This window comes from Protopterus annectens, chromosome 1.part2 (genome assembly GCF_019279795.1).
Source record: "Protopterus annectens isolate FY-2018-M chromosome 1.part2, PAN1.0, whole genome shotgun sequence".
Lineage (NCBI taxonomy): Eukaryota > Metazoa > Chordata > Ceratodontiformes > Protopteridae > Protopterus > Protopterus annectens.
Genome location: NC_056727.1, coordinates 930,912,260 through 930,927,706, shown reverse-complemented (window position 1 = coordinate 930,927,706; position 15,447 = coordinate 930,912,260). Strand labels below are relative to the sequence as shown.

General features: G+C 39.8%; 1 protein-coding gene across 8 annotated transcripts in view; it reads right to left on the bottom strand.

Annotated features, from left to right (window-relative positions):
* The window catches only part of ENAH (ENAH actin regulator), a 1,657,477-nt gene that overhangs the window by 884,824 nt on the left and 757,206 nt on the right, over positions 1-15,447 (bottom strand). The window contains exon 1 of one of the 8 annotated variants that reach the window (XM_044059832.1): positions 9,578-9,902. The exons of the other annotated variants lie outside the window; for them this stretch is intronic. Within the exon in view, the coding sequence (XP_043915767.1) occupies positions 9,578-9,656 (79 nt within the window). The 5' untranslated portion in view covers positions 9,657-9,902. Of the gene's footprint in view, positions 1-9,577; positions 9,903-15,447 lie in introns of those variants that run through there. 8 annotated transcript variants of the gene reach the window in all.

The following is a 15,447-nucleotide window of genomic DNA, read 5'->3' as shown; positions in this document are numbered from 1 at the left end:
TGATGAAAGACATTATGGACCTCTTGGAATGCGTCCCTCATACCAGTTTGTGCCTTGCATTGAGCAGTATTCTACCTTCACAAAGGATGACACCATAACATGAGCAAAAAATGACTACTAATTGGCTTAGTTTGTGGTGTCAGTCCACAGGGATTCAATACCTGTCAGCCTGACAGGACAGTCAACAGACCACGTTACTTTGCCAAAGATGGCCTGCACCTGTCCTCCCTGGGATCCCAGATTTTGGCTACAACTTTAATCACCCCAGAATCTTTTTTAGGTAATGCTAAACTGACAAACACATAGACATAGGAAACAACACCTTTCGGTCCTCTGGGTTTTACTGCTTAATGCTGTGAACATAAACAAAGACATAGGGGACTTGCAGGCATTGGACCCGACCCAGTTTGGCTTTGTCACGGGCAGATCATGCCTTTTGAACTTGGTCGACTTCTTCGAAACAGTCACCAAGGCCATTGATGAGGGAAAGGCAGTCCATACAGCCTACCTTGACCTTGCAAAAGCTTTCGACACAATACCCCACTCAGGTATTATAGAGAAACTTACCAGCTTAAATGTAAACCCATATGTCACAAGATGGGTTGCAAACTGGCTAAAGGACAGAACCCACAGGGTTAGAGTTGCTGGCGCCATGTCAGACTCCAAGCTGGTCACAAGTGGTGTCCCACAGGGCTCAGTCCTTGGCCCCCTGTTGTTCGGCATCTACTTCTCAGAAGTACAGGCAAACATAGGAGGACTATGGCTGACAAAGTTTGCAGATGACTGCAAACTGGGTGCCATAGTGGAAAGTACATCGGACACAGATATCCTTCAGAGGGGTCTCACTGAAACCGATAGCTGGTGCCAGAGCCATGGCCTGAAGTTAAATGCCAAAAAATGTATAATCATACCCTTCGGAAAAAACAAGGTAACCTCAAGCTACCATATAGGTGGCAATCCACTAAGCACAGAAGAGGTTATCAGGGACCTGGGGACCCAGGTTGACAGTGGCCTTTCTTTTGACACTCACATTGCTAAAGTGGTTAGAAAGACCTTCTACATTGCCCACCTGATCATGAAGGGATTCAAATCCAGATCAAGTGAGGTCATTGTTCCCCTGTACTCTTCACTTATCAGACCAATGATCGAGTACAATGCCCCATTCGGGATGTATCTCACCCGACACCTGCAGCAACTAGAGAGACCCCAAAAGTTCCTCACCAAAAGGATAAAGGGACTTCAAAATCTGTCATATGCTGCCAGACTGAAGAAACTCCAGCTCTATTCAGTCGCATACCGTCTGCTCAGAGGTGACCTGTGCCTGACATACAAGGCCATGTCCAACCTGGAATTAATGGACATGCTCCACCTCAAAAAATCCAAATCTACCAGATCCACTAGAGCAAGCGACTTAAACCTTAGCACGGATATAAATAGGACATGCTGGAGGGATAGATTTGTCACCCAGAGACTCCCTATGCTGTGGAATAAAATCCCGGTCCATGTGAGGCAGAGCACATCGCTGGCTCTGTTCAAGAGAAATCTTGACCGGTGGATGGGAGATCGTAGGTTTACCCCGGGAATCATCTCTGTGTCACTGCTGGACAGAGGCACAACAAACTAATGGGCACAGTATTTTTTAACATAAGGGGTGGCGTAAGCCACAAAACTTTGGGCTATGCTTATAAATGCCTTAGGGCAGATAGCCTAGTATAAACCTATGAACCTATGAACTCCTCACCCTACAAGCTCTCCTCACTCTGGAGGATATAGACATCTGTGCCATTACAGAGACCTGGTTTAAAGACACAAAGTACTCCAGTAGTGCAAGGCTACAGTGCCTTTCACACATTTATAACCATCAGCTGTACAGATAGGCACTAAAGGTGGAAAGTTCTCGATCTACATTAGTAACAAGTATGCCTAAAGGCTGATTAAACAAGAGGATACCCTGGAGGTCATCCACATGCAAATCACATTAGAGTCCCTTACCATATCTTAGCAAGTTATAGGTCACCATACATGTAGCACCCACAACTCACTCTAGACCTACTGGCAGCATCCCCCATCCAAACAGACTATTCATGGGAGACTAACTACCCCTCTTATAGAATGGGAACATACACCATCTCAACTTTGCAGGCTTAACATTTCCTGGACTTTAAACACAAACTCCCTCGATCAGCTAGTGCGCACTTCAACCAGAGGTTTAAACATACTGGACCTAGTTCTCACCAACACTGGAGAGTGTTGCCCCCCTCCCCCAGGTGTCATATCCCTAGTTGTGAGGTTGGATGACAAAGCTGTCTCATTCAAATAAAAATCAGCTGAGAAAACCCAGCAAACCCTGCTACAGTTGGAAACTCTTCTAAAGCAAACTACATCCTATTAAGAGACAGGTTGTCAAAATTAAATGCCCTGACTAACCCAGAATTCACAAGAGACTATGCAGAATTATTCGCAGAAATGCTGTACAAACATGTAAATGGTTGCATAGAGGATGCTATACCTACCAGTACTAAGACCAAAGCAAACCTTATAAACAAACCACACTGGTGGAATCCTAATCATAACAGGGTATATAACAAATGGAAAAAAAAACTCATGGCAAAAGTTAGAAAGAGCAACTCTAATAAGACCTCACTATTTAAACTTATCAGAAAACTAAGAGAACTAATTAAATCCAACAAGACCAGTTACAAGGTCAAAATAGCTTCTCATGAAATCCCTACCAGCATAACCACCCCCTCCAACTATCAGCAGCGCATATTAAGGCTTAAAATACAGCCTCAATGACGCCCGATAATATCCCATGCTGTCTCCTAAATACCCTGAAATGTGATCAGGACAACCTGAGTCACTTTTCAAGTACAGCCTCAAAACATGCTACATATAAAGTGAATAGAGAGGATAGCAATGGTTATCCACCTTCACTAGGGTGGACCATCAACCGACCCTAGAAGCTACAGACCCATTAGTCTGAACAGTCTAAAATACAAAGCCATGGAACAAATGGAAAAAAATATTGTGGAAATAATCAACACAGGCAATGACAACCTACAGACACTGGTCTAATCCCAGTTTGGTTTTGTCAAAGGAAGGTCATGCTTGCTTAACCTGGCAGACTTTTTGAGAAGGTAACTAAAGCAATGGATGAAGGTAAAATGGTACATACCGCCTACCCAGACTTGGCTAAGGCATTCACATACAATACCCCATGCCAGTATTGTGGACAAACTCACCAAACTAGGCATAAAACCCTACATAACTTGTTGGACTGCCAGCTGCCGCATAGACAATACCCAAGAAGTTAGGATTGGTGAGACCACCTTCACCAAGAGGCAGGTCACCAGTGGAGTACCAAAGGGCCACTACAGTTTGGCATCTACTTCCTGGAGGTCAAGGCTAATTTCAAGGACCTCTGGCTCACTAAGTTCACAGACCACTGAAAATTGGGAGCTATATTAAATTCTGGCCATGACACAAACATCCTGCAAGAGAGTTTAAAGTACACAAATGACTGGTGCCAAAGCCACCAATTAAAACTCAGTGCAAATAAGTCGATTGTAGTGTCTTTTGGGGAAAATGTCCATCCAGGAAAATTACTCTGTTTATAAGACACCCCCAAGAGCTGACCAGGTAGTTAGAGATCTGGAAACATCTGTAGACAGTAATCTGGCCTTTGACCAACTTTGTGGCCAAGGTAGCAAGAAGATCATTCTCTCTTGTCCAACATAAGTAAGGGCATGGAATCCAGGCCAAGGAAGTTACAGTACCACTCTATGTGGCCCTTATCAGACCCATCATTGAGTACAATGTCCCCTTTGACATGTACCTGACTAAAGGTTCCTCACCACACGTATCCAGAGTATTAACACATGGTCCTATACTGACCACTTTACAGCCTTGTCTCCATACTCGTCTCTTAAAGGTTTTTGAGAGGCAATCTCTGCATGATATACAGGACACCCTTAAATCAAGTCCTGATAAAGCTTTTGCACATTCCCAAACAGAAGAGCACCAGAAACACTAGATCCAGGGATTTGAACTTTACCTGCGACATAAAGAGAACATGCTAGCAAGACAGATGTGTGACTGAAAGGAGCCCCATACTCTGGAATAGGGTCCCCATCCATGTGAAGCAGAGTCCATCCCTAATCCCATTCAAACGTAACCCTGATCATTGAATGGGAAACTGTAAATTCATCCCTGGGCTGGCCCTCAAGCCTCTTTTTGGCAGAGCCTGACAAGTAAATATTCACTAACATACCCTTCCCCCCCCCCCACAACATAACTTTTTAGCAACCTCTTAACGAATACAGCCCTCCTAACAAACATTCTCCTCCAGTTACGGCGCACATATTACAAGGGGATGCATCTGGGTTGGGTTGTGCGGCTAGGATTAAAGGCCCTGGTGGTCATTAGCCTAGTGTATATACTTATGAACCTACTATGGAGCTGTGAAATGAATCCTAATCATTTCAGATCACTTCCAGGATGGGTCTATAACAACAGAATACTGTTATTTTCTGATACATCATCAAGGATTAATCGGTCAATAACGGCAGAGACAAGACTTTCATACTACCAATTTTTAGCAAACGCATGTTAATCCAAAACCTACTATTCTACTATCTTTCTAAATAAATTAGAATAATGCTTAAAAATTGCCCTCGATTTTAGACCTTTATATCCCCAATACTTTTGCCTCTGTCCTGGATTCTTGAGCAAAAAATTGAGAGACCTATGCTTTTGGATTGTGGGATGAAAACACTAAGTACACATGAAGATATGTACACTAAGATCACATGCAGACTTCGCATGGAAGGTACTCCAGTTGAGAGTCTGAGCAGGGGTCCAAGTGATTTAAGGCAGCAATTGTAACCAAAGCATCACACCGCCAGCTATTTATTACAATAAATTAAAATCTACATATGCATAAAGTTAATGTGTCTAATGCTAATCATACAAACCAAATAAAAGTTTATCAAGGGAGTAGTCTGTGGTTCTTCTCTTGAAACACAACGAAACTAGACTGCTCTTCTATAGCTAACAAAACAAATGGTGGTGTGTTACAATACGTTTTTAATGGTATTTATGTGGGGGGGGCAGCCATCCTATCACTTAAGAGTTTGCTTTGGAGTAGGCAGAACAAGATTCTATACAGACAATGCCTGCAATGAGAGCTTCCTGACTTAAAATTATACAGATACAGAGAAGTCGCACATAGCTCAAACAGGAAAGAAAGCTTTCTTTAGGTCATTAAACCAGCTACAAACTTGTGAATGGAATGGGTAGGAAAATAGGGAATCTCTAACAGAGCTGCTTAATGACAGAACGGATTCCCAAGAACAACTTACGCCACACTATGGACCAAGCAGGTTCCAGACGTATTTTAAAGAAAGCAATGGTCAGTATAGTACAAATCTGACTGTAGGTTGTAGGACTGGTCAAGGAGGACTTTGCACTGAACAAAGTCTATTTCTGAGTATGTTGTCAGAATAGTGGAATCAGGCATTACGTCATACAATGAACAGTGGTAGTCATAAAATTAACACCCGTCTGTTAAGCTGCAACTTCACTGGCAAAAGAACAAATATTTAAGGTGGCATCCTAGAGAGAACCAGGATGGTGACATGAATATATTGTGTTAAATTAGGAGAGTAATGATTCGCATGCAATCGCTAGTCTGGCTGATGAAGTGTGTGTGTGTCAGGCTGAAGAGAGACCCATATTTTTAGCATTAAATCCCCCTGCAGTATTTCTTTTTTGAAGGGAGAAATCCAAAGACAGATGACGTGTTGCCTCAAGGTATTTTAAGTACAACAGTTGTTCAGTGATAGGCAGGGAAGGATGGAGACAGTCTGAAGCTGTTTTTCTCTCTCATGAAAACTAAACATGGAATTTTATTTATTAGAGTTAAGTTTCAGTGCATTTTGAAATGTGAAGTAAATGTTGTGGAAAATGTGTTTTTTTAATAGTAACACAGCTATCCTGAAGTTAGATAAATACAAAAATGATGAATGTAATGGTTTTAAGCACAAGTGGTACATCTGATAAGGATATGAAGGTAGCCTACCAAAATGCAAATATTTCTGCCAACCCAGAAAGGAAAGCATGAGGACTGGAGGCAAACCTGAAAACTGGAAATCAGCTGCATAACAGAACAGGGATACAACTTGCCACCTTCCTTATTGCAGATCTATATTCTACTAACCAGTTTATAATGCGGCTACCATCAGTAACCTTACCTCCCTGCACAAAGTCATCTGTTGATAATGGGACTACCACCAGTAACTTTACCTACCCGCACAAAGTCACCTGCTGATAATGGGGCTACCACCAGTAACCTTACCTCCCTGCACAAAGTCACTTGCTGATAATGGGGCTACCACCAGTAACCTTACCTCCCTGCACAGTCATCTGCTGATAATGGGGCTACCACCTGTAACCTTACCTCCCTGCACAGTCATCTGCTGATAATGGGGCTACCACCAGTAACCTTACCTCCCTGCACAGTCATCTGCTGATAATGGAGCTACCACCAGTAACCTTACCTCCCTGCACAGTCATCTGCTGATAATGGGGCTACCACCAGTAACCTCACCTACCTACACTAAGTTTCCTGATTACACCAGTGCAGAGTGACTTTACTATTATCTCTCAAATACAAAGCTGTATTTTCACATGCATTCTAACAATATCCATTTTAATAAACTTTAAAGAAAACATTTAGTTCTCCATGGTATTAAGGAGACACACACTAAACATGAATGATTTCCCCTTATAACAAATAAAAAAGCAAACTACATTTCATAGATTTATCTTCTCAATATAATGGACAGAAAAAGGTGATTTTATTTTAACTAAAGTGACCATGAAGCACACAAAGACCACAAAAAGTCACATTCAGTTTCCTCTTTAACAACCCTCACTAGGTTATCAAAATACAGGTTTATAAGGCACTCTAGGAGATCAGATTCACTCCCATCAAAGACTGGTATGTAAACTGCCCTTATAAGCAGTCTGGATTTCTTTATAGTCACTTCTCTACAATTAAAAAAAATATCCCTATCAAAGTAGTCAATGGCACTGCTGTAGAAATGGGGGTGGGGGTAGCAAATTATAAGTATATTACTTCTAGTACAATTATATATGGTTCATATGTGCGAAGGGTCATTTTAATCCTAGCCAATAAACCTAGTAAGAATCAAACCCTGCACCTTGTGCCTACAAACCGAAGACCTTAACTATTACACCAACCTCAAGGGCCAGACATATTTTTATCAATCAGAGGAGCTGTGGAGTTTGTGCAGATGATTAACTTAAAAAAATATTGACCATCACCCTGTAAATCCTGGGTATGACTCCTTCAAGTCTAATTGTTTACTGTGCAACTCTGAACAAATCATTTATACAGTGTTCCCTTTCGGTCCACAAAGAGAGGCATTTGTACCAAGCGAGTTCACCTGATTGCAAAAAACTGCAAGCAATACAAAATCCACCTTGTCACCAGCTACCTATGTTCAAAAATAGGCCAGACGCAGAACTGGAACTAAATGGCCTAAGGCCAGCTGCCTTTCTACTGAAGAGTAGGGCTGCAGGCATGGGTCTCTGATACTGCTGCCACCGAAACAACTACTTACAGAACAGTAGGCCACAGAACACAGACTACGCAAGTGGAGTGAGGTGAGTAGGTGCAGCATACTTACTTATCCTAACTGTCTTAGGGCAGAAAACAATGACAATGAAAAAAATACCACCACAAGACATAAATAAAACATTCTCCTTTCACAGCAAAATCCTGCCTCCCTTGCCACAGCATCAACCAGCAGGACACTGGGAAGGGAAGAGCATACTCAGGGGATGTTGATTAACACCCCACTCCTACCCTTTATATCTGCAAAGGCACTGCCTACCCAAAGATGAAGGAAGCTCTCACACATCCAGCATAGGTGACCAACTATGACACTAAGGGGTTGCTGAGGAAGCAAAATACAAGCAGTGAGAATGGGATCATGCAATCCCTGTCCCAAATCTTTAGCAGTTTGAAACTGTGCTGCACTGTTTAAAAGAGTGAACATGTAGGATCTCATTAGCAATAATACAATCCAAAATGACTTTTGTACTTCCTTTCGTGGCTCAAAAAATGCATAAACTTGAGACTCTGTGCAATTGCAAGGATGGACACACACACACACACACACACACACACACACACACACACACACACACACACACCACTACTGCCGTAGTCTGTTCCAATGCAGTTTGCCGCTTACTCAAACCTACTATTGCTATAATTTGGTGAACAAGTACATGCTGTAATTTTTGTTTTGTTTTTTCTAAGAGACTTGGTCCTATCTGAAAATGAGCAAGCAGATTCAGTCTAACTACTTTAAATGACCTGTCCAGTGTGCTATAATCAATAAAGTACCTGCAAGCTATGATGCAGTTACTCTGCTTTAATTTTTACAATATGTAAAATGAAGACATGCAGTATATAAATAAATAAATAAATAAAACAGTAGGGCTGTTACGTGGCTTTGAATGCTAGAATCATACACAACATAGCTTTTAGGTCTTCATGACGCAAGTCAACAATGACATCACTGCAAAAAACAGTAGTGCAGCCCTGCAGTAAATGGCTGGCCATGATATCTCATACATATAAACTTATTATCTGCCTCCTTAACTTGATCATGGTAGTTCATTTACAGAGCTACTAAACTGGTTATGGTAACACAACATGCATATTACAACTGAGTGTTGCGTGTTCCGAGAGAGAAAGCTTGTCTTGACATCAACTGTTACAGCTAAAATCACATAATAAATGTAAACTTTAACAAGTCAAATTCTCTTGTGGTAAGAGTGTTGCAAAATTACAGCTTATGCCTTCTCCAGCCATCTTTGTTTCTCTGAGTGCTTGCTATACAAAACACTGGACCTTAGGCCTAAACAAACTACCCCTTGTGGAGCTATCTAAACATTCAGACAGTAAAAACACTTATGAACAGATGGCAAAAAAAGCAAATTTTACTTTAGTCCATTTCTTTTCTGCCCTTCAGTTCTGATCAAATTTCCTCAAAAATGGCAGTTCCAAATCTTACTGTACTTCTCAGAGTGGCACAAAACATAGAAAGCACTAACATTTGCATGAATTTTATTAAATCCATTAAAACTCAGGACTGCTGTTAAGTCTCTCTACTCATCCTTAATGCAACTGAAACTTATGCCAAAATGAAACTGCCATGCACTACCACACCACTACAAAAAGCCCAGTTTTAACATGTACTTTAGTCTGTGAAAGTACCATAGCAATAGTTGGGAAAGTTCAAGGCGAGATATATATATATATATATATATATATATATATATATATATATATATATATATAAAACAAATCAACTTAATGAATATTTTAAGTTAATTTTTCCCATTACATTCTGAAAACATAAGTGTGGTAAAATGCACATGTAGCTAACTAAATATATATTTGAAAGTATGTGCAAAGAAGTCAGCTCGTACTGGCAAGATGCTCTGACAATATGGTTTACAAAAATAACTTCTTACTTACTTCGCAGTATGATACTGGTTTGACTTGACCTCCTTCTATGTAAAAAAGGAGAGCGTGGAACTTGAATTTTTTGAATCATTAGGCTGGATAATAAAAAATCAAGAAAGAAAGAAAAACAAATGCATACCAGAAAAAAAGGGTAAAGATTTGCTAAGCAAAACTTGTCAGTTTCTTCAAAAAAGAAAAATATACAAGAAGCACTCTGCAGTTTAAATGTTTAAACAGTGCTTCAGTTCGGAAAAAAATAACTATGAAGATAACAAAACAAGCAACCAAAACACTAGAAAAGTTGAACAATCTTCCAGCTTTTAGAATAGTTAATGAAAAAATCATTCAGTCTGTGATGTCCATCTGTTTACCTCTAGAAAAACACCATCAATAAATAAGGGTACAACAAAACTGTTCTTCCAATCAGGAAGGCGGACTACTACAAGAGTGCTGATAAAAAGTCATGGGCTGACACAATGTCACAAGTGCTTGCAAGCCTTTCAAAGGATGAAAGCTAAAACCAAGTTACCAACAGAGTATGACATCTGAGCCAACTCACTGGGTACCCCTACGTGACACTGAAAGCCACACACACAATAACAACAAATGCAGCTCGAAACAGGAGTAGCACTGAACTAAAAACAGAAAGCTTACCCAGAGACCCCTCTAATTTAACCACACTGAAGAAAACTAAAAACAAAGTATTACACAATTGCTTATTTTCTTTGATGAAGCACAGCTTTGGATGGCTCTCCACTTCCCCAAAACACTGCATGGAGACATTCTGATTGGATAGGTCAAGTGAAAAAGCAGCAGTCAATAACCTGTTCACATGCAAGGCATTACAAGTGTGCACAAAACAGAAAAATTAAACAGTATTACCACATATTTTAGTCCAAGTCTATTTGTATTCTGCATCTCTGCCACTTTTAAAGCAGACTACTCATAACACTGAACATCAGCAGATACATTAGATATGTCCTGCTCTACTTAACATAACTGACAAGGAATCATATTTGATCTACAAACCTCTTCTTACTTGACAGGAAGGATTCAGATGCTATAAAACAGAAAAAATGGGAACACAACAGCTAAGTCGTCTAATTTAACTAAATTCCAGAAACAAGGAAGGCTTGGAAAAGAAGACATGCAACGTCAGACATTAACTGTAATGACTGAGGTACATTTCTTAGTAAAGCAGATCTAGGAATTTGTAAAAGCCTTATTTACTTACTTATTTTATTCAATGTATTTGTTAACCGGAAAAGTCTGACTGAGCATATAAACCTATTTTCATTAGAGGCACTGAGAAAAAAGGTCCACAATAAACAAACATATAAAATAAAGACACATTTTTAACAACATACATAAGAACAAAGAAATTTTGAAAATTGGTGAGCGTAAGCACAGCACTAATTAATTTATTAAACAGAAGTTAACTAGAGGTTTTGGAAGGATAGCATATTAAGACAATACAACTGTTGACAGCACATAATTTACTAGTCTTTTCACATACATTAACAGTGCAAGTTCTGTGGGTTAACATTCTGTATGCCATACAACTACTGCATGTTCTACTGACGATTGCTGAAACAGAAACCTTCCTCAGATAACGCAGCTGAATAAACATCGAAGCAGGACAAAGGCAGTGCATTCATTCTCAGAACCTTAATTCACATTTCAAGCCTCTACTTTTCAAGCTCTAACCTATCTATATTCCTACTTTCAATATATAGTCCTCTTTTGACATATATGAACATCGGAATTCTGAAAACTCCCAGCTTTCTACAACATAATGACACAAAGGTTCCAGAGCAACTCTGCCCAGCTACACTTCACTCAAATATTCTTTATGGGTTACATCTGGATACTACTGGCATAACAGATATCCCACCAGAACAGTAACATGTTTCAGAGTTTCATACTGTCTGCAAAGGCTCACCTGTCACAGGTGTGAGAGCTGCTGCCAATGCCAACACTTGAAACAATATAATGCAATTTAAACAAATAAATACTGTGAACCTTGATATTGTACTTTTAAAGCATATGGTTTTAATAGGAAAACTGTCTCCCAGCACCCTCCAGCATAACAGTCTGCACCCCCTCATCTCTGCTACATGTGCCTCTGTGAGATCACTATATGTCAGAGTTGGAGAAACACTCAGGGATGGATATTGCAACCTCAGAGTCTGAGCAAAATTACCTCATACTGCTTTGAGCTGCATTTCAATGGGCAACAATCAAACTGTTTGGACTGGCAGGTTGGGTAGCCCTTAATCTGTTCATAACCTATTAGGTCTTTGAGTTTCACTGCCATTATGCACCTGAAAATCACAGCTTTGAAACCTCAGCACATTGTATTTTTCTTCCCTTTACAACCCTTTGGAGACAAGCAGCAACTATTTATCATTCTAATGCTGGCTCAGCATTTTCCCCAACATGAAGCATGTTATTTCTACTTTTGAGAGCAAATTTACTTCTACTTAAAAATAAAACAATTTTTTAAAAAAGCACTTATCACTGGTAATGAAAATCTTGACCAATATGTCAACCCAAAGCATACAGACAGCCCAGCTACAGTCCTGGCACAAATTCAACCAATGGCATATACTTGCATAATTGGATCACAGTTTTGGGGGACCTGGACTCTAGCAAAAAGAACATTAAAAATTAAGTAGATTTTATAAGGGATGGACAGAGTATTACAGACAGATAGCTCATAGGTTAGGTTCATAGATTAGTACTAGGCTAACTGTCCTTGTGGGTCATTTTAAGCCTAGCCAATTACCCTATATGAGAATCAAACCCTGCACCTTGCATCTCCAAGGTAAACACCTTAACCATTATGCCATCCTCCCACTGATGGCCGAAATATGAAAAGCAAGAGAAAACACCATTAGTCAGCCTGGGTTTGTGTTAATATACAAAAACAGACTACGTATATCTCTAGCTGCCAGTAGAGCTTGCCATGGCTGGGCATCATAGTACATTCTGGCAATCAATAAAGCACCCATTATTCCGTAGTGATCTCTAGAGACTACTGGTGCTGGAATTATCTGTAGTTTTAAGGCAGGCATCATGAAACAGACCTACTCATGGTTTCAACCACTGCCATAACTGTCACCTGGAGCTACTTAACACACAGGAAATTCATGCTGCAATTACTTATATGGACACTATATCCTCTACAATGATGATACACACACAAACATGGCAAAATGGAAATACTGAAAAACGTCCTTTAAATGGATGCTAACAATTTTCCTTCCTAGCCTTTACATGCAGCTATTTTCCTTGTTTATCTATTAGCCCCAAATGCAGACCACAAAAAGGAAGAAAATTAGTTTAGGAACACTATGTAGGCTTCCTGTTGGGAATGAACACGCTGAAACACCTGATTTCCAGAATTAGTAAAGTCCTTGGCCAAACAAAATGACACCACAGACCCTATAAGGGGCATACAATGTACAAGATACCAGCTGTGTGAAGGGACAATCTCAAAGTCCTTCAGAGCTTGGCACCTTGTAGATACAAAAGAAAATACAGTGAGAAAGTAATTTTGATAAGGTCTGCTTATTAACAGGTCCTCTTGCCTCTTGCAAAGGATACACAAAAAAAATCAGACTTTCTGATTTCTTCAATTCTGTCTAAATAAAAATCGCATTTGTTTATGGACAGCCCTGCTTTGTTCAAACATCAGTTGCTGGAGAGGAACCCTCCCCACCTTAATTCTTCCCTCTAACCCTTGATATATCCTCCTAATTAACCCTATTATTCTATCAGGGGTGGTGCTGCGGTAGCATTGTAGCCTCACAGTAAGACGCTGTCCGGTTCGATTCTCAGCTAGAGTCTTCTGCGTGGAGACATGCGTGAATGGGCGTACCTTCGTTGAAGGTTGTGTGTCAGGCCTGGCAAGCCGGTACGTAAAAATCAACTGCCAATCATTAGTGGACTGGAGTTCCGCTGTGGCGACCCCTAACCGGGAAAAGCCGAAAGACACAAACAATTCTATCAGGGGAATGCAAGTGCTGCCATTGCCTTACTGAATTTTTGCTCTGCATCACGACCCAACAACAATACCAACTTGGATCATCATTGTTCTTTTCATGCTGTCAAATGTTTACCTCTCCCTCCACAAAAGCACACTGATCCATAGCTTATCAGTTTTGGCAAAACTGTTGCCATTCTCTCAGCTAGTATAGAAGCAAGCAGTTATAATCATGGTTTAAAACTGAAATGGGTCTATATGATGGTTTTTACTCTCTTTGGGTAATACAGCCACAACAGTTTTATTCCAAAATGCTGGTGCCTCCCAACCCCACATTTAATATTGTTAAACAAAACCTTCCAGATCTTTAGCACTTTCTTTCCTCCCAACTTCAAAGGAACACCATCTCTACCTGAAAACTTGCCCATTTATCGATTATACATCAGCATTTTTATTTCATTTCTTTCTGTCTTAACTATTTCTGTACCTCTAACTTTGGCCTAATCAAGTCTTCCATAAATATTTACATTTGTGCTCTTTCCTAGTTTCTACACTCCTATGCTTAATAAAAAAAAAACATAACATTTCCACAATAACTAACACCTCTACAGGATCTCTAGTAATTTTTTGTTATACGCTCCCCAAATTTGGCAACAACCCTTTCTACCTTCTGAAGCCTAAATCACTGTAGTAAAAGTTTTTGTGCTCTGAAGTTAAGCAACTATGTTTTGACAACAGCAACCTCTCTAAACTCATACATACTTTCCAAAGGATGCATAACTTTCCCATTAGCACTCTGTAGCGGCTCTTTTTTTTGTTCTGTGAGATTGTCCTTAATCTGTTGACCCCTCTAAATTCCTGTTACATTTTCCCCATATGTCTCTCTCTCAATTCCTACAATGCTTTTAAACTCCAGTTTCATTTTTATTCCAGTCATTCACTATCCCTTCTGAAGAAAATAGCTTCCCAAATAACTCTCTAATCACTTCCACTACCCATTCCTTAATTAACAGGTAAGTGGAAAAGTGCCAGTGTCCAATTTGTAGTACATTACCCTGTAGCTTTCTTTTTTTGTTTTTATTTGCACATGATCTAAAATAATTATTGGATTGGAGCCAAAGCTTTCAATTAAATACACGTTCCTGTTGAATATAATTTCTATCCAGTTTATTCCAGTCCTTGCAACTTAGGGAATAATAAGGAAATTATGTCAACGTTCCTAGTACTGAATTCACATCTTCCACACCAAACATTCTTATTTATTTCTTCAGAATTCTATCTTCTTTTGTTATGTTTTCTCTTCAAGGTCCAAAATACAGCCTTGCGGTTGCAAATGAGGTTCCAAGCCCCACCCATAAGTTGATTGGATCCATTAAGAGCAGTTTTAGGAGCAAAATAAATACATCCCAGCATAATCTTCCTCCTCTACCAGTAATCCCTTACTACTATAAAATTATCATTCTTCCACCCTATCCCTATTACAGCCTCTCTCCCCAGCAATCAATATAACTCACATTTTTTTTGCTTCAGATATTCTGCTGAACCTCCACCATAAAATCCTTTGTCAAATTCATATGCTAATATATATTCAAATGCATCTTCTGCAACCTTGCTATTTGCACCCTACACTTCCTAAAAAACCCAACACCCTTTGGGCACAATTCTAAAATACTTGCTCTCTGAATGACAGCAAGTATTTTGTAGTCTAGCCACTGGTATAAACCTTTTGATAAATAGGTCTTTAGACACTTACATTGACAGCAAGTGTTTCATAATCAGGGCAGACTTGCATGGAAAGAAACTCTTGAAATCTGTCCCTTTACGTTTTGCCTATACCTGTAAAGTCATTTACATTCCATGATAATATGGACAGAGTAACCATTACGGGACAAAG